Source organism: Rhinatrema bivittatum, chromosome 6, assembly GCF_901001135.1.
Source record: "Rhinatrema bivittatum chromosome 6, aRhiBiv1.1, whole genome shotgun sequence".
Lineage (NCBI taxonomy): Eukaryota > Metazoa > Chordata > Amphibia > Gymnophiona > Rhinatrematidae > Rhinatrema > Rhinatrema bivittatum.
In genome coordinates, this window is record NC_042620.1 from 235716912 (window position 1) to 235735889 (window position 18978).

Genomic DNA, 18978 nt, shown 5'->3' on the forward strand with positions numbered 1-18978 from the left:
CTTGATGGTCTTTGGTCTGTCCTAGTATGGCAAATCTTATGTTCTTTTACTATAATAACAATTATGCTGCTATAATTTGTGCTTGAGATTTGTAATCTTACGGATGAGACCTGTTTTCTTGACTTTTCCTGTGTGTATAACGAAAGTTACAACATCCTTAATTCAGTTTATATTGATACAGGTGGAGCGTTTGGTCTGCTCAGTGATAAAAAGGAATTACAACACTGATTCAATGAGGAATTCATGTAGTTCATATTGGTTGATTTGTAGGTGGGCTCAGTGTGATTCCTTGTCAGAAAACATGGAGGCTACCATAGTCCAGATCAGATTGTGTGGGGGTTTTTTGTTTGTTTTTTTTCTATCCGTGTTCTAATTCTTTCTTGAGACAGGGAATAGCTAAAACATGGTAAAATAAATTGTCATCAACGTGTTTGCAGAGTGGGTCATGAGAAGTAATTTTCATTATTGTGTTTGAAGAGTTGAATGTCTTTGAATGTTTTCAGACCAATTCAGTATTTTGTTTTTCTCTTTTGCTTGTTTATATCCCTTTTAAAAGTATTTGTTCAAAAAATAATTTTCAGGAGGCACATGATTATAATGAGGGGTGTACAGGTCTTGATGAGACCGGTTCCGAGAGTTTATTGGGGGGGGCATTTTCAAACCAAAGTCCTCAGCTGCTTTTGCCCATGAGCTTTGCCCCAGTGGTGTAGCAAGGGTCTCCAGCGCCCCAGGGCCAATACACCTGTCTTGCTTCCCCCTTCCCAGCACCATCACTGCCATCATCCTCCTTGTACAAATAAATGCTCAAGGTCACAGAAAGAGCAGACATTTCAACTAACACCCTCTTCTCACCTACTACCTGCATGCTGAAAAAAAAATACATAAAGGAGGACTCTGGGCACCCCATGCGATCCTGTAGCTTTGGAACACCCCTCCCCCCCCCCTCGCTACACCACTGTTTTGTACCAGTTTTTCCCTATGAAAAGTGCCCTGGAAACCCAGTACCAGCACAGATTTTTTTTTCACTCCTTTTTGTGACACACTTTTTCCATTCAAAATAACCCGTGCAGCTCTGAAAAAGGCAAAACTACGTGCATTATTGCCCCCCCCCCCCCCCCCATAGCTTGTCTCCAAACCTGCCTACGTTTTACCTGGGTAAAGGTGTGCACGTTGCTGGCCCCTCCATGCACTGTTACCCCAGGGGAGGCTGGGTCCTTTTCAGACAGCCAGTCGAGCCGGTTCAGATCTTCCGAGGGAGCGCCAGGTTAGTCTGCTGTAGCAAAAATGACGTGAGACAGGTGGCACCTTATCGACTCGCCAATGTATTGGGGCAGGAATATTCCAGGCTAGATAAGGGTCCACTTCGTCCGATGCAATTTACCTGCGTAAATGACTTCTGAAATTTGCCCACCCCCAGGTTTGCCCTGATATTACACTTCCAGAGATTTATAGTTGTTTTCTGAATAATTGTCCTTTCCTATAATTACTAGAATGGCTTCCAGGTAGCTAACCCTCCTGCATTCATCATTCTGTTATAAATATAGCCGAATGATGAGCCGTGAAAAAAAAAAGGGGCGGGGCAGCGATAGCGAGCAGGCGGCCGCGTCGTGGCGATACATTTTCGCCTGCCGTTGTTGCAGTCGCGCTGTACACTGTCGCCCCCGTAGCGCCAATGAAATAGCTGTAGCTATTTCCGGCGCTAATGCGGGTGATGATGTGCAATACATTAATCGCCCACAGTGCTAAAGGACCCACATTTCTCTAAACCCCGCCCAGACTCCTCCCCTTTCCCTAATTTACATTTTCGATTCGCGAAGCGGTAGTTATCGCGATTTGAAGAATGGCCCCTAAGTTTTCTATGATTTGTATATGTACACACATCTTTACATTAATTTGAAAGCAAAGGGGTGGGGGAGATTTAAGTGCTTATTTAACAATTTCAGTCCGGCATTTGTATAAGAGAAGAACTAGAATTATGGGAGAGAGAGAGAGGAATCGCAGTCACTTAAAGGGTGGCAATATGAAGGTCATTATTAAATGAAACGAGCTTAATGATCTCTGCTTCTATTCTTGTAGATATTTGTCCTCCTCAGAAAAATCGCCGATGCCACAAAGGACCTCCCAAGCTAAGCACAGTGAATTAAATTGTCCCAGGGTGGCTTTTACATGTACATAAAATGTATATTTTTTCAACCATAAAAAGATCATACTGGAAAAAAGACACTGTTTTGATGATTTTTGGGTGGAATCCTTGTGTGTGGCTGAGTTTTATGGCAGTGGTAGCTGAGGTACCACAGATAGTGCCCTGTTAGTACAGAGTCTCTATCTGCCCATCTTCATTCCAAGAAGAAAAAGTGACGTGCTAAAAAAAAAAAAAAAAAATAAAAGTTTTGGGGGTAAAAGTGAGCAGGGGATGGAAAGGCAGCCAATGTTAGCTTTCCTGCATTTTCTTCTTCTGTTCTCTCTTCTTTGGCCCTCTTTATTTTATTAGCATTTTTATTTCATTAAGAAGAGCTGTACTTGTTAGTCAGGTGGGAGCTGCTCCGATCCAGGCCTATATCATGGCCATTGCTCTTCCATTTCCCATCATAGCCTTTCTCATCCATCGGGGTAATTACCAGTGTTGGATCTTGACACCAACAGCACAGACAGGACTGCAGCAAGAGTAAAAGAAAAGTGTATTGATTTCAGACTGGCCACAAGTATGACAGAACCTTGAGCATGCAAGGGACATAAACCACAGTCCTGCAAATTATCTTGCACTGGGCAGATGGCTGAAGATATGGCCATATCTGACCCACAGCATTTTTTTCTTATAAAGTTTTATGGGCCAAATCGGGGAACATTCAGCTCTGGCCCACTAAAATTTGTTCCTGCACATACTTTTTGAACATAACGATTACCATATATATTTGTGTATAAGTCGAAAAAGTTTACCCCAAATAATCGGTCCTTAAAATTGCGGTCGTCTTTAGAGATGAGCTTCGTTTTTTTCTACCGGGTCATTTTTTGAGTCGGACACTTCGGGGTAAAGTTCATTTTACCTCGGTTAGATTTTTGGAAAAACGAACAAAAGCTAAACGGGGAAAAACGAAACGAGCCCAAAAAATGATGCGGGAAAACTAAGCTAAAAAAAACCCACCCCAAGCATTAAACGTTACTATAACACATTAAATACAACCCCCCCCCCCCACCACCACCATCCCAATCCATCCCCAAGACTTACTAACATCCCTGGTGGTCCAGCGGGGTCCCACGAGCGATTTGTCCCTCCGTGCTGTCGGGCTGTCCAGCCTGCCTCGCATCAAAATGGCACCGATAGCCTTTGACCTCCTATGTCACAGGGGCTACCGGTGCCATTGGTCAGCCCCTGTCACATGGTAGGAGCAATGGATGGCTGGTGCCATCTTGTGCTCCTACCATGTGACAGGGGTTGACCAATGGCACCGGTAGCCCCTGTGACATAGTAAGGGCAAAGGCTATCGGCGCCATTTTGATTACTGGCAGCCGATGGCGAGATCGCTCCCGGACCCCCGCTGGACCACCAAGACTTGCCAAAAGTCCCTGGTGGTCCAGCGGGGGTCTGGGAGCGATCTCGCCATCGGCTGCCAGTAATCAAAATGGCGCCGATAGCCTTTGCCCTTACTATGTCACAGGGGCTACCGGTGCCATTGGTCAGCCCCTGTCACATGGTAGGAGCACAAGATGGTGCCAATGGCCATGTGACAGGGGCTGACCAATGGCACCGGTAGCCCCTGTGACATAGTAAGGGCAAAGGCTATCGGCGCCATTTTGATGCAAGGCAAGCCCGAAAACTCGATGGCACGGAGGGAGAAATCTGTCGTGGGACCCCGCTCGACCACCAGGGATGTTAGTAAGTCTTGGGGAGGGATCGGGATGTTGGGGTTGTATTACAGTAAATTTTAATGCTTGGGGTGGTTTTTTATTTTAAAAAAAATAAAATGTGCCCCTCCCCCCGTACAAACCCGAAAAACTAATTTTCCTTGTAGTTCGTGGAAAAATCAGTTTTGGGGTTCGGGGCCCCCGACCCACGACGAATTAGGCAATTTTGTTGAAATTTCCTAATTTGTGATAAACGAAGCACATCTCTACTTGTCTTATCCACGAGTCAATCCACATTAATGATGCATGACTGAATCTTTCACGCGTTCCTCCTCCCAATCCCTTAACTCAGCTGCCGCTATGAGACCGAAGAGGGCACTTGCAATTGCTAAGGCATAGCCTCCCTCTCCCCCATGGTGTCCCATTGAGGCATTCGGACAGCTTCTCCTCTGAAACCTCCTCCCTATTCCTTAACTCACCTGCTCGTCGCTATCAGAATGGCGACGGGACTTGAGGTTGCGCAGACACGTCCTCCCAAGCCCCAGGGTCTGATTGGTGCTCTTAGAACCATGAGCTTCAAAGCACGGCACTGGACCCCAGGAGGGGAGGAGAGAGGATGCACCTGAGCAACTGCCAGTTCATCCTCGTCCTCATAACAGCAGTGAGCGGTTGAGTTAAGGGATCCGGAGGAGTCGGGGGGGAGCTGTCCTACTGCCATGCTGGGACACCATGGGGGAGGAGGGAGGATGTTCCTGAGCATCTGCAGGTGCTGAGGTCGTCCAGATAGCAGCGGGTGAGTTAAGGGATAGGGAGGGGAAGCGAGCGAACGATTCAGGCAGCAGGGACCGTCATCAGGGAGGGAGAAGGATTCATATAGCAGGGGCAGCCATTCCGATGATGAAACATTGGACCTGGAAGGATTTGAATAAGGCACTTTATTCTTCATTGAATAACTAAATAAAGGAGATTTTCTTAAGTTGTTAAATGAGACACTTTATTCTGCTTTTAAAAAATGAATAAAAGTGATTTTCTTGTTACTGGTTTGTTTCTTAGTATGATTTCACCATTTCATAAGCCCCCTAGGTTTTACCCTTGATTTATCCACGGGTCACAGAACATTCTTGATTTTGGGGGCCCAAAAATACCCTCAGCTTATACATGAGATCGATTTATACACGAGTATATATGGTAGTTTGCAGAAGCGAAACCCTAGTGAATAACTCATTGGGAGCAATGCAGTGCTGGAGGCCACTTGCCTTATTGGGTTTGGATGAGATGATAATAAAGCACTATTTGCTGTTGTGATTCACTGCCATTCCAAATCCTTTCAACCTATTCTGCTAATTTTGCCTCTCTAGAAGCCCAATGCAGTAATTTCTGCTCAGTAGATGCGACCATAACTGGCACATAATGATTGAACCATCCATTTGGATTGGGAACCTGTGTAGCCTAATACATCTATTTCAATCCTGCCTTAAAAGTTTTCTGAAAACCATAAAATATAATGAAACCTTGAGAGGCCATTTAAAACTTTTTTTTTCCTAAAAACTAGCTGCGCATCTTCATTTTATTTGCATACAAAAGACGGTCAGTTCTTCTGAGCAACTCTTTAAATTGCACTTTCAAATTTGTGATCTCTTTCCTTGAATAACTGAAAAATACAACTGAGTTAGAGCAAAATTGCTAGGAATATTGAATGTTCCAGGAGACAAAAATCTAATGGTTACAAGTTAAGTGAAAATGATTAAACTGTGCCTTGGAACAATTATTTGTGTAAAATTACAGTCTCTTTTCTCTCTAAGTTTATCAACCCCTTGCTCCTTTGGCTTTAAAGAACTGGCAAAGGAGGTTTCAGTGAAAACAAACATGTAATGTGGGCACAGGCTGTTTGCTTTTGATGACTGCATGTTTACAAAAGGCCCAAGGAGTTAATGTGCATGAAGGAGGTTGCCTCTTGACATTCTAGGGCACTGATCTATCTGTCAGAGATTGTGGGGGGAAAGGAAAGCCAATTCAGACTTAAAAAAAAAATAAATCCACTCCCCCCCCCCCCCCCCCCCCCCAAAAAAAAAAAAAATTCAGTCCTGTTTTTGTGTTCCCAAGGCTCTTCCTTTGTCTGTTTCTAAAGCTAATGGGATCTTACATAGATCAGAGATTCTTTAAAGATGTTTTCAGTACAGTGTATTTCCATGAAAGTCTAAAGAGTGTCCCTTATCTCCTGAGATGTTGAAAAGTTGTATAATTATTATTTTATTATTTATTTATTTGTATAACGTCAATCTGGTAGACAATCTTGGTGGTTTACAGAAATTAAAATACAAGTATACAAACCATAAAACATCAAAAAGAAATTCAATAATATTAGTACTCTTAATACAACGTTGCGCCCACCCAAGTGGCATGGTTTTCTTGCTGCTCTTTGCTAATTGTAATAGTTAAAATCAATCTTGACTGTTCTCATTACCTATTGCCCTTTTTCTGCCTGAGGAAATGCTATGCCAAACAACCATGTTTTTAGTCCTTTTTTAAAGATCTTCTTATGCGGTTCAAATCTGAGCTCGACTAGCAAAGTATTCCATAATTTGGGACCGGCTATGGAGATTGCTCACTCAGGTGAGCCCCTTTTGTAAAAGCCGATTTTAATGTTCTGTTTGGTGTGTCAAGATGTAGAGAAGCATTTAGCCATGTGATGTTTTTATTGTATAAGGAGTTATGTATAACTGTTAGTACTTTAATTTGAGCTCTGTATTTGATAGGAAGCCAATGCAGTGAATATAGCGTTGAGGTGATGTGATCAAATTTGTTAGAACCTGTGAGACTTCGTGTGGTGGCATTTTGTAAGATCTGTAGCAGTCGCCGTCGGATAATGGTCTGAGGTAGCCCCATCAACAAAGAATTGCAATAGTTGAATTTACTGAAAATTAATGTATGTAGGACTGTTCTATAATCATCATGATGCAGTAACTGTTAACTTTTTTTTAAAGTATTTAATTTGAAATAACCATTTTTTAATTTCAAGGTTATTTGGGGGTTTTTTTTTTTTAATTATTGAAAATGAGCTATCTATAATGACACCAAGATCATGCCTGTGATCCGTTTTATTTTTAATCTGGTCGTTCAGATGGGCAATATGTATGGGAGTTGTATCTTTTATTTTTCTATTCAAAAGGATGATTTCTGTTTTGTCCAGATTAAATACTAGTTTCATTTGTTGTAGCAATTGAGTATTAGTGGAGAAATATATTTCGAGCAGTTTTAAAGAGTGCTCTGTTGATGTGGTAATTGGAATTAGGAACTGGATGTCGTCTGCGAATACATTCATGCTTGATAACAAGTGGCAAAGTGAGCGCATGTATATATTGATCAGCATTGCCGATAAAGATGAACATTGTGGTAATCCTGTTTCTAATTTAAATGAATCTGATGTATAGCCTTCGATTCTTACTTTATATGAACAATCACTTAGGAATGAAGAAAACCATTTTAGGACATTACCGGTTATGCCAATTTCTTTTAGCCTTCTTATCATGAATTTGTGATCAATTGTATCGAAGGCGGCTAACAGATCTAATAACATCAATAGATATGCACAACCTGAATCGAATCCTTGCAGAACTGTATCTTATATTGCTAGTAGAAATGTTTCCATGCTGTAATTTTTCCTGAAACCATGTTGTGCCGGGTACAGTAGATTGTTGGTGTCTAAATATTCAGATAGTTATGTAAGTACTTTTTTTTTCTATTACTTTGGCTAAGGCGGGAAGATTCGAGACTGGTCTATAGTTAGTTAAGTCATTTATCTCTTTCTTGTTCAGTTTTAAAATTGATCTAACAGCTGCACATTTTAAATTGTTTGGCATGTAGGCTTCCTTAAGCGATAAATCGGTGATTTTAGCTATTAATGATCCTATAGTGTCTTTTATTAATTTCAAACAAAATACAAAATTCTTGCAGCTTACTGTCTTTATTTACTGGTGGACCCTGGTGATATGGCAGTGTTCAGGGTGATCTTGCTATTGTTAAGTGCCCCATATATACAAAGCACATACCTTAAAGCAATTCTTGAATTTTCTGCTGACAAAGTACAAGGCCACGGGGTTGATACAGGAGTTCAGAGATGCCATGTTGATGCCAATGTAGTTCATCACCAGAAGGAAACTAAGGAAAGGAAAAGAAGAAAAGGAGAAAAGCGAGGACTTTTTAGAATGCAACATGCAAATAATTGTTTTACTACCTTTGTTTTGCCTTCATAGTATATTTAAATGTATATGTATATACAGTATATGTTTTCTAATTATGCTGCCACCTGCTGGTTATGTGATACTGTTCAGCTCAAATTCTTTGCATGTTGTAGAGTTCTTTTTTCTTATTGGATATTGTTTGAATGTTGCTGCACTCTTATTGGATATGTTCTTGCTTGCTCTCTGTCTGTATTATCTTCTTATTGGTCCCTTGAATCAAAGCAATCTGGGGTTGTCTAACTTCCTGCTGAGATTCAGTTAGAAGCAGGCTCTTAAAAGCTAACAGCTCTCCTGCATCCTCTTCAAGCTCCTAGAAAGCCATCATCCTTTCACCTTACTTTCTACATCTTTTCCCCATATGCTGCTAAGTCTGCCTTAATTGCTAGTAGCTACAACTTTTACCATAAGCTACAGTGGTCTTCATCTGATTGCTAGGCTCCAGAACTCATAACCATTACTAGGCTGCTGTCTGTGCAGCTACACTTCTCACCTTACAAGTCACTGTGAGTGTTGAAGCTGTTTCTCTTCATTCTAATAAATATTGTTTGGCATTAAGAACTGAGTTCCCTATTTAGAAATTGGGAAGGCAAGGTTTGTCTGACTGTATGATTTCATCTGTTATGTATCGAACCCTGACTATGATGCCATCCTGCCAGCAGAGGTCTCCTACTATCCCCATCAACTCCTCCAAGTTCATCAAATGCAGCCTGTGGTGCAGCCTACCAGCCACCAGGAGTCCTCAGCTAACCATGTCTCCAGCCTTGACAAACTCCTCCTCCTTGCCTGTACCACACCCAAGCCTCAGCCCTACATAATCCAACCTTATCAAACTCTCCTCACTTTTGTATTGAGTTACCCTTGGCTCCTTGCCCTAGCCACTGTTGCCTTGCAGCTTTTCTAGGCCTATCCTTGTCTTGCCTTGTGGCCTAAGGGCCTTCCTACTCCTTGCCTTGCAGCCTAAAGGCCTTCTTACTCCTTGCCTTGCCTTCTGGCCTATCTAGGCCTTGTCTTGCTCTGTACCCTATCTAGGCCTTTCCATTGTCTTGCCCCTCTGGGCCTTCCCTGCCTTCGGCCCTTTATATCTATGTTCCTGTTGTTCTTGTCTCACCCTGTCTTAGTCTAGTTCCTGTTTCAGTCCTTTCCTGTAACCAAGCCTCAGTTCCAACCCTTACCTTCACTGTATTCCTGTCCAAGCCTCAGTTCTAGGCCTTACCTGCATTCTGTTCTGTCCAAGCCTTGCCTCAGTCTTATAGCCTGTCCAAGCCTTGCTCTAGACTCACCATGGTATATTACCGCTGCAGAAACCTGCTGACCCTCAGAACCCAAAGGTTCAACCTGTGGGGGAGGGGGCTGGTTAGGTAGAAGACCGGCCCAAGCCTTGTCCTACAGTCCTGTGCCACTCCAAGGTTGGTGTCCCTACATCCAGCCAGGACCCGAGCCATAGCAACTGTCTCGGAATTCAAACTAGAGAGAAAACTCAGAGGGCAGGACAACCTTGTTCCTTTTGTAGATTAAACTAACCTCTGAATTTTCCTTTTTACTACAGTTTATAAAGTTGATAGCAGTGACATAAGGTTGTTTTTTTTTTGTTGAAGGAGCCCTTAATTCTTGCTGTCTAATGACTCTATGCATTTTATCCACTTTTCTAGGAGACACTACTGCCAGGCAGCATCCAACACCTTCAGCTTACTGGCAGTGATAGTAATAAGCTACTTCTTAAGTCATACTCCCGTCTCCCTAGAGGCTGAGTCCAGAAAAGAACTTATCAGTGTTACAAACGTCCTTTAGAAAAGATGTTAAAATTGTTTCTGGAGGTGGAGGCAGAGTTATATTCTGAACTAAACTTCATTTCTTCCCAACGGTACATGACTCTGGTTTTTAAGTTCTTTGACTCAACTATTGTGTTTTCTGTAAAATTCAGCTTAAAAACAAGACTTGAAGATGATGGATGTCTTACTTACTTTATGGCCTAAATGTTTTCTATGGGGGGAAAAAAACCCTTTGTGTCAAGCATTTGTTAAAGAAAAAAAATACAAGATGGAGTTCCTTCTAGCATCCTAAATTACTACTAAAGCCAACAGTAGTAACTGTAGAGCTGCAACTAGTAATCACCTTCCTGAAAGCATGCCGCTTGCTTCATGTGTGCCTGTTACTTCAGCCACGTGCTATGGCAATCGTGCTCTCCTCCATGTATACCTGTTACTGCAGCAGGACCCGCCAGCAACAGTGTCCCTTAGTCCAATGGTTCTCAACCTGATTCTTTAGGCAGACTATTTTTTTCCATATATGCAAATATAGCTCCTCGTGGATATTCTGAAAACCAGACTGGATTGACTAGGCTTGGAAAACTGGGCTGGGAACCACTGCCTTACTCCCTGCAAGCCTGCTGCTATAGCAGCATCCATTACAAAAGAGCAGTATGAACGGAGATTATATTATATTTGTAATTCTACTTCCCCCCCTGACAGTCTTCATAAGTCAAAATAATGTTGTTTTATTTTACCTAAGTAGTTCACATCTATTAGGGTCTCTCTCATCATAAATGGTCCTTTTGAGGATTCTGCTCAAATGCAGAGGTAGCCAGCAAAGAGCAAATATTACAACCAGGCAGAACACTGTTTTGGCAACTTCCCTGCGCTATGAAACAAAAAAAAGAATACAAATTTGAGATAACATTGCTTCTGCTAAATCATTCACAGTTTAACAGTTCACTCAGATTTCCGTGAATTAGAGATTAGGAACTAGAATGCCACCCCCTCGCTGAAATCTCATAGCGTGCTGGGCCCTCTAGAAGGCTGGCTTATCTTAGCTCTCATGTCTTTTCAAAGTGTTTATTGCTTCCCTCCGCATACTTTAGATATAGAACCACATTGGGTTTGATGTTAGTTCTCATCTTTGTGGTATGTTTTGTTTTCAAGGCCTGCAGCAGTGACTGCCCTCACAGTCCTTTGATAAATGAGTGTTTGCTGACATTTGCATGGGAGGGAGGGGGCAATAGTGAGACAGACCAGCACTTCATCCTGTTTTGTGGAGACCCTTTAACAGCATTAGTGCAAACAGATGGCAAAAAGTTCATGAAATGTGGCTTTGAGTTTGATGTTGTTCTTCCCACTGATAGCCTTATAGAGGATACCACACATACGGCGCCAGCTCAACACATTCCTAATTCTGCAGGATGACCATCTCTTGACTTTCTCGTTTTGTCACATGTCATTTACCCCCAGTTCAGTTTGGTTCACATACACTATATGCCATATCAGCCAGGCAGGGTGAAAAACTGCCAGGCCCCACGTTGCTGGCTTGAGGGAAACCAGCACAGAGTATGGAAGAGTAGCTGCTCGGGGGCCACGAGCATGAACCAGAAGAGAATTGCTGTGACATGCAGTGAGCTTGGCCAGAAGAGGGGAAGCTCGGCTGGAAGTAAGCAGCTGATTCCTATGATGGTTCCGGGTTGAATAAAAGCAGCCGCTGCCTATAGAGGACCTGGGGCAGGAGAGGCAGCTGTGGCTGCAGCCTGGGACTACTCTCGGTGCTGAAGAAGGGAGGCTGGAGGCGGGGCGCCTGGAAGAGAGAGAGGAGAAGCTGGGAGTAGGAAGAACAAAAGATTAAAACAAAATAAAGTCTGAAGGGGGAACAAAACCCTCAATCTACAAAAAAAAAAAAAAAATAGACAAAGCAAAATGAAAAAATATCTGAAATATGGACAAAACTAGAAAAAGAGCGGAAAGTCCAGAAAGAGAGGTTTCAGGGAAAAATAACATTTTTGCCCTGTTTCCTAAAAATCTTGGGCTAGTACACAAATGTTCTAAATATTCCTAACCCATCCCTCATGCTCCTTGACTATATATCTCTCTCTATATTTTTTTTCTCCTTTGCATTTCAATAGGAGAAGGTCAGAGTCATTCCCTGGCAAAATTCCTCTCTCTTCTGCGGTCTTGGCCTATTACCTGTTTCATGTGGTCACTGAGTGCTATGCGCATACCATTCCTCTTGCTGAGCATCTCGCAGGACATAAGCGTATAGAAGACACCTGTGCAGGCCAGGGGCAGGCAGAAGTAGAAACCAAAGAGCCACCAATCCTTCACATCCCTGTAAAACTAAAGCCCCCCCCACAACAAAGCAGCAAGGTTAAATCATGAGCACACATCTGCACGTGACTGAGCTGGGCTGCCTACTTTCAAAGACAACAATAAGTAAAGGTGTATTTTTTTTCTATTGCCTGTTTTTGTTATTTTAATCCTACAGTTTTCTATAAAGGAAAAGCATGAATAGATAAGTCTATTAAGGATAATTAGATTTGTGGTGTAATAGTATATAGGTCCTGAATTGTGTCATCATGTGTTTTCCAGCTTAACCTTTTATTTTATTATTATTATTTTATTATTTTACACATAATTATAATATATGTTAAAAAAAAATACACAAACTTAAAAAAGTGTACATAGCAATGAAGAGTATGCATAAATCCCTTGTCATGTGCATAAACCATGGGTTTATATGCTTTCTTGCCTTTGAATTACTCTTCTTTCAAAGCAGATTACAGAGGCTGCTACAGACTGGATAAAAAGATGAGGTACAGCATAGATAAACATTGAGGTACAGTAACATTGAAGAAAACAAATATGTAAACAGTAATGCAGCAGCCTGTGATGGGGGAGGAGATTATTACTCAGACCACCTTAAGGGGCTGGCCACAGCTATCCGGCCCGGTCCTCCTTAAGGATCAGCCCCACACGGGGTTCTGAGTGAATGGAGGCTCCCCTCACCCTGCTATAAGAAATCAGGGCCCAGAAGGATTAGAAAAGTCCCAGGGAGCAGGCAGGAGCCCAGTCTATGCAAAGACCTGCTATGTCTAATGTTTGTGGGCTACCACAACTGCAGGGTGCGCTGCAATGTTTTCTGTTTTGCTTTTCACTGTAAATAAAAATTGAACATAAGGAAACTTCCAGTCTGCCTCCTCTATCCCACTGGCTGTTTCCCAAGCCACGACCGCCCCCAAGTTACCACAATTACACCTCTATGCCTAATTAGTGGGGATGAGTGGGGATCGATGCACTGAGTGCCTTGGAGATTTGGCTCTTCCATGGAATGATTTATGGGCACTATTCACTTAGCTGTTTGTCCAGCTAAGTTCAAAACTTAGCTGGACAAACAACAGGTAAACCCCATCAATTTCACTGCCCCTGACTTACCCACCAAAGTAGTTATCCAGCTAAAACTTAGCTGGATAAGTCAAGGGTGGGCTAGGAATGTTCCAGGTCAAAGCAACGTTATCAGGCTATCCGGGTCAATCATCAAAATGCGTTATGGCGTTAACGCTCGCGATAACGTGTTAATGCATACGTTAATGCCATAGCACATGTGATAAGAACAGTAGCGCATGGCCTGAATGCTAAATTTTGGGAGGGGCGGGATTTAGGAAAACGAGGGGCAATATCACATCATGCGATAGCATAACACATGCTATCGCACTGTTTTAACACTGGAAATAACTACACCTTTTTCCCTGGCATTAGGCTGTACTATATGCCCGAAATGGCCATAACACAATTCCCATTAAATTTTTATAATTGTGTTTTGGCCATTTCTGGGCTTGGGGGGAGGGAGGGAGAGAGAGCGCATTTGGGGAGGGCCTCACAGTGTGCAACTATTTATCTCTCTATAGGAGGGCCATCTAATAGGTCGAGGTGAGGTGTTGGTGGTGGTTTAGGGTTTAGGGACCAGTTTCTCATGTAGGGTGAGATTATGAACAGCACAGTACACCTTGGTGAAAATTTGATGACATTTGGAGTGAGGAAAGTCTCACAAAGATGAAATGTTGTACTATGTTATCTCACCCTAGCTTGATGGTACCGTGTTATAGAATCCATCAAGCTGGGGTGAGATAACATAGTACAACATTTCATCTTTGTGAGACTTTCCTCACTCCAAATGATGTCAAATCTTCACCAAGGTGTACTGTACTGTTCATACGTCTCACTCTACATGAGAAACTGGTCCCTAAGCCCTAAACCACCACCAACACCTCACCTCGACCTATTAGATGGCCCTCCTATAGATATATAAATGCTTCACTACTATGAGGGCCTTGTAGATAGTCTCAGTCTCTCTCTCTCTCTCTCTCTCTCTCTCTCTCTCTCTCTCTCTCTCTCTCTCTCTCTCTCTCACACACATCACAGGGTGTGATAAGTAAAACATTTTCCTAAACTTGGGTGGGAGACTGGATTATTGAGCTGAAGGTCCTTTTTTTAAAAATGTTTTTTACTAGTTATGTTTTGAATATAGTCTGTTAGGGTTAAACTTATCAATGTAAGTTTGCCCAGATATCTTTAAACCAACCTGGCTATATACAGAATATAATCACATCTAGATAGTACCAAGCACTACCAATATTGGGAATTGCTGAAAATATAACCTAAATAAATACCAACTATATTCCCTTGGGCATTTGGCACCAGCTTAAAATTGGGCATTGGCATCAGCAAGTATCTGCATGGTGGAAAAACACATTAAGATAAGTTAACATCAATAACGTTTTAAACAAACTATGGTGGTTGTTGACACATGCAAAGCAAAACATTTTTTAAAAATTTCTTATTGACTGACCGATGATTATAGATAAGGCTGAGCAATAAAGAGATCCTTTATTGAAGTATGATGCCTATTATGATGGTCAATTGATGCATCTTGGATTAGTATAAAATATAAAGGGAATACAGTTGGTATTTATTTAGGTTATATACAGAATATATCCAGTTAGGGTTAATGTTATCTGGATGACATTATCCGGATGACTTTAGGAAGGTATATTCAGCAGGAGACTTGTCCTGCTGAATATTTATGACAAGTTATCTGGCTAACTTGTCGTCAACTCTCTACTTTTTTTGGATATTGACATTGATAAATAGTACTAGTAGTATAGGGTTGTTGCTGTTTGTATTCAGAGAGTTTTTTTTTTTTTTTATATTTTATTTCTGTTTTTCAAAGAATTGAACATTCCATTTTAAATCTAACAACATAGAGAGGAAAAAAGACAAATAAATTAGATCATACATTCTTCAATAACAAAAAATTTACATATTCCTCTCATTTAACCAAACAAGAACTATCGGAGTCCTATACTTGAGCAAATAATATAACAATAATATTATAATAATAATTTAAATCTAGGGTTTAGCAGAAATAATAATCTTTTCCAAACTTATTGAGTGATATCAGCTACCACCTCAGGTTCACGGCGAGCTTCCAAGAACCTCTCTAAGTGAGCAGGTTCAAAGTACACATATCTTACTCCTTCAGCATATAGTATACATTTACATGGAAATCTCATTAATACTTGAAAACCAAAAGTTCTGGCCTGGTTTATCAATAAGAAAAACTTTTTTCTCCTTATCTGTGTTTCTTTAGAGAGGTCAGGGTAGATCCATACCCGCTGTCCCAAGTAGGAAGAGTTTCGTTTGGCCAAGTACAATTTTAAATTTTTTTTCCCTCTCCACAACATCACTAAATTTGACCAATAACGTACCCCTTTTTTCCACCTGGGTACTGAGGGATGATTCTATTAAATCAGTCACATTTAAGGAGGTGTCAATTCCTCCTTGTTCTGGTACCACATTACTATTCCAACTAACGAAATATGCATTCATTATTATTGGAAACTGATCTAGGGGTAATGAAAGTACTTCTGAAAAATAATTCTTCAGTTGTTCTTTCGAAGACATCATTTTACACTTTGGGAAGTTAACTATTCTCAAATTGTTGTATCTAATTGTGTTCTCTATGTTTTCAACTTTTTTTTGTAATATCATTTCTCCCTGAATTATAGAAGATTGAGTTGATTTAATTTGTTTAATTTCTTCTTCTACCTTTTTTATTGATTCTGTCTGACCAGTAACAGTTGGATTCAAATTTATTAAGGACATTTGCATGTCCTTAATATTACCATTTAAACTTTGGATATTCTTTTGCAAAGCCAAAATGGCTTGCCAAATCGTATCCATAGTCACATTAGTGACTTGTCCTAACAATATTTGTGGACTCAAAGATGTTATTTGCTGCCCATTTAGGTCTTGCCTGCTGCTGCCCCCTGAGAATGAGTCTGAGTCACTCCTCCGAATGGAGACTCCTTCTCCATTAGTTCCCACCCTGGGCGGGGGGAGTTCATATTCTCCCTCCCTTTTTTGCTCTGCTATACTCAATCCTGATATTTCCTCAATCAGGGTTTCCTGTCCTAACGCATTCCGTAAGGGAGTGAAACCTAGATCTTGATTGGTTGCATTGCCTCCAGGGGGAATAGGTGTCATTGGGGCCCTGGGACTTAGACTAACCTCTCCCAGGAGGGGGGTAGATTGCTCTCCTTCCCCCCCTCCAATGGGACTCTCCAGGGGTTCTCTTTCTGCTGAAAAGAAACCAGTCATTGTTGTTTGAACCAAGGATGGGTATACAGGGGTTGAGGCTTCCTGCCTTACCCTGCCTTTGCGTTTGGTATGTGGCATAGCAACTCTGTGCCTAAACAAACTATGATGATTTACACTTACCCTAGGTTAATAACCAATTTAAGTATTTAAGATGGAGAGAAGTGGAAGAGAGTTCAAAACAGGGGAATATCTCGAAGAGTCCAGGAGCCCTCTAGCCTTCGCCGGCCGCGTGCCGACCACCGTCCAAATTCATCCGGAGGCGCGTAGCAACGATGTCACCGGGGCACCTCCCCCCGCCGAGCTCCCAGCTAGCGAAATCGATGTTCCGGGGTCTCTCACCTCCCTCGACAAGGTCAGTCTCAGCGGGCACCCCCCGATTTGGAGTCCCTCTCTCAGTCTCTCCACCTCGGACTCCAAATTCCCGCGTCTGCCGTCCAAATTTATCTGGAGGCGCGTAGCAATGATGTCACTGGGGCACCTCCCCCTGCCGAGCTCCCAGCTAGCGAAATCAATGTTCCAGGGTCTCTCACCTCCCTCGACAAGGTCAGTCTCAGCAGGCACCCCCCGATTTGGAGTCCCTCTCTCAGTCTCTCCACCTCGGACTCCCTTGTATTCAGAGAGTTAGTGTTTTGAAATCCCAAAGAACAATGTCAGGAAATATTTCTTAGTAAGAAATAGAGGAACTTGTATTTGTATTTGTATTTTTTCAGAATTTTATACTGGCCCTTTGAAGGTGGTTTCCTGTGGAATTCTTTCTCCACTATTTTCCTTCCTTTTTGAGGTTTGTTCAACTTCTGTGTTTATTTCCTCTTATTCAGTACTCCACCTCTTCCTCCCACCATTCCTTCCCCTCCCCATTTCTTCTTATCTTCCCCTCCCCTTCCTCCCTTTTCTCTCTCTCCCCACCCCCCTTTATCTTTTATTACAACAGTCTGTTTTTTCTGTATTATAGATTTTGAATGCTGGTCCAGGCCATAAGCAAGAGCTTTCCCCAATAAAAATAATTCACCATGGGATAGAAGTGTCAAGCATGGGAGTTATTACTAGCTGGAGTAGCACCAAAGAAAATAAATGTTTTGTGTGCCCTTGGGACCTAATCTCCCCTAGAAAGGGTTACGTATGCATATTTATATCTATGCATGAAAAAAAATTAATTATTCTGGGAGTCATGGTGATGGGGTCATATTGATTATTGAGATTAATTACTAAAATCTTAGGGCAGGGGAGCCTGTGGGCCTGAAAAATTGGGGCTAGGAGGGTAAGTAAGGCTGAAGGTTTACCTAGGGCAGTGGTTTCTAAAATTTATCCTGGGGGCCATGAGCTAGTCAAGTTTTCAGGACATCTGCAATGAATATGTGTACTATAAATATGCATGCAGTGGAGGCAGTGCATGCAAATCTATCTCATGCATATTTATTGCGAGATGGGGGCTAGGCCTGGCACTAAATATGATCTCCAGATTTTTCCAGCTATGGGCATTGGGAGTGAGTTTGCATTTTCAATCCTCCCTTTGCCAAAACCCTATCTTTTGGGGGGATAGGCTTCAAGGGGGTGTAAGATGGGGTGGGGGGAGGAGTCAATATGGAAAAAAAAGCTGCCCATCCACAAGTTTGCCCAGGGTCCCTTTGGTGGTTAAAGCGGCCCTGGATGAAGGTGGTTAGCTTGGGCCATGGGGGCCCTTGATTTTCACATCAGGGAGATTGGAGACACTTTTATGTGTCCTGGGCCTCCTCTGGATTTTGGGGTACAAAAGATATACATAATAAAATACACATTACATCATAAAAATAAAGAGAACCTACATTAAAAAAAATAAAATAAAACGCAATGCACAGAGACATAAAAATCAAGATACCCACTGGAGAGTCTAGACCGAGATTGTCAAGAGGCTAAGCCTTTAAAGATCATTCCTGTGGAGGTCATGTCTATGTTGTGTAAATATCAAATGCTAAGTTGAAAAGATACGTTTTTCTTTTTGAACATTTTTGAGTCTTGGACATTGCATAAAGGAAATAGAAGAGAGTTCCACAGTAATGGTCCAGCCACAGAGAACAAAAAGCATACACTACATATTGTGGTCACTTCTTCTCTCCTCCACACTCCCAGTTCTTTAAAGCTTCCATTCTTGAGCCCACCTGTCTGCGCCATATCCATGCATTACACACATACGTGTGAGGCCTGCATGAGCTCCTGACGAGTCACCACAGCTGAACTCTGATTTACTTAGATGGTAGTAGCTGAGTAGAAGGAACTTTCAGAAACTTTATAAAGAATCCTATCTTCTCAGCAAGAAAGTGAAAAACATGAAAAAAGGGCATGGCCCCACTGAATTATATAAAAATGTTTCTAGTGTGCTGCTTTAGCTTTTATGCTTGACAGGGCGCCTACAGTACACATTATGACTGTGACAGGGACCCCCTTAGGCATTCAGTACTCCCAAGGAGGATGATGGGGCTATGGTGGTAATCTATGAACTC

General features: G+C 42.0%; 1 protein-coding gene across 2 annotated transcripts in view; it reads right to left on the reverse strand.

Moving 5' to 3' along the window:
- Positions 1–957: 957 nt before the first annotated feature.
- Positions 958–18978, reverse strand: part of LOC115094017 (endothelin receptor type B-like) — a 53413-nt gene continuing 35392 nt past the window's right edge. For both annotated transcript variants that reach the window (XM_029606637.1, XM_029606638.1), the window contains exons 5-8: positions 12032–12181; positions 10588–10721; positions 7893–8001; positions 958–2654 (exon numbers count right to left, since the gene is read on the reverse strand). In XM_029606637.1, the coding sequence (XP_029462497.1) occupies positions 2505–2654; positions 7893–8001; positions 10588–10721; positions 12032–12181 (543 nt within the window). In that variant the 3' untranslated portion in view covers positions 958–2504. The remainder of the gene's footprint in view (positions 2655–7892; positions 8002–10587; positions 10722–12031; positions 12182–18978) is intronic.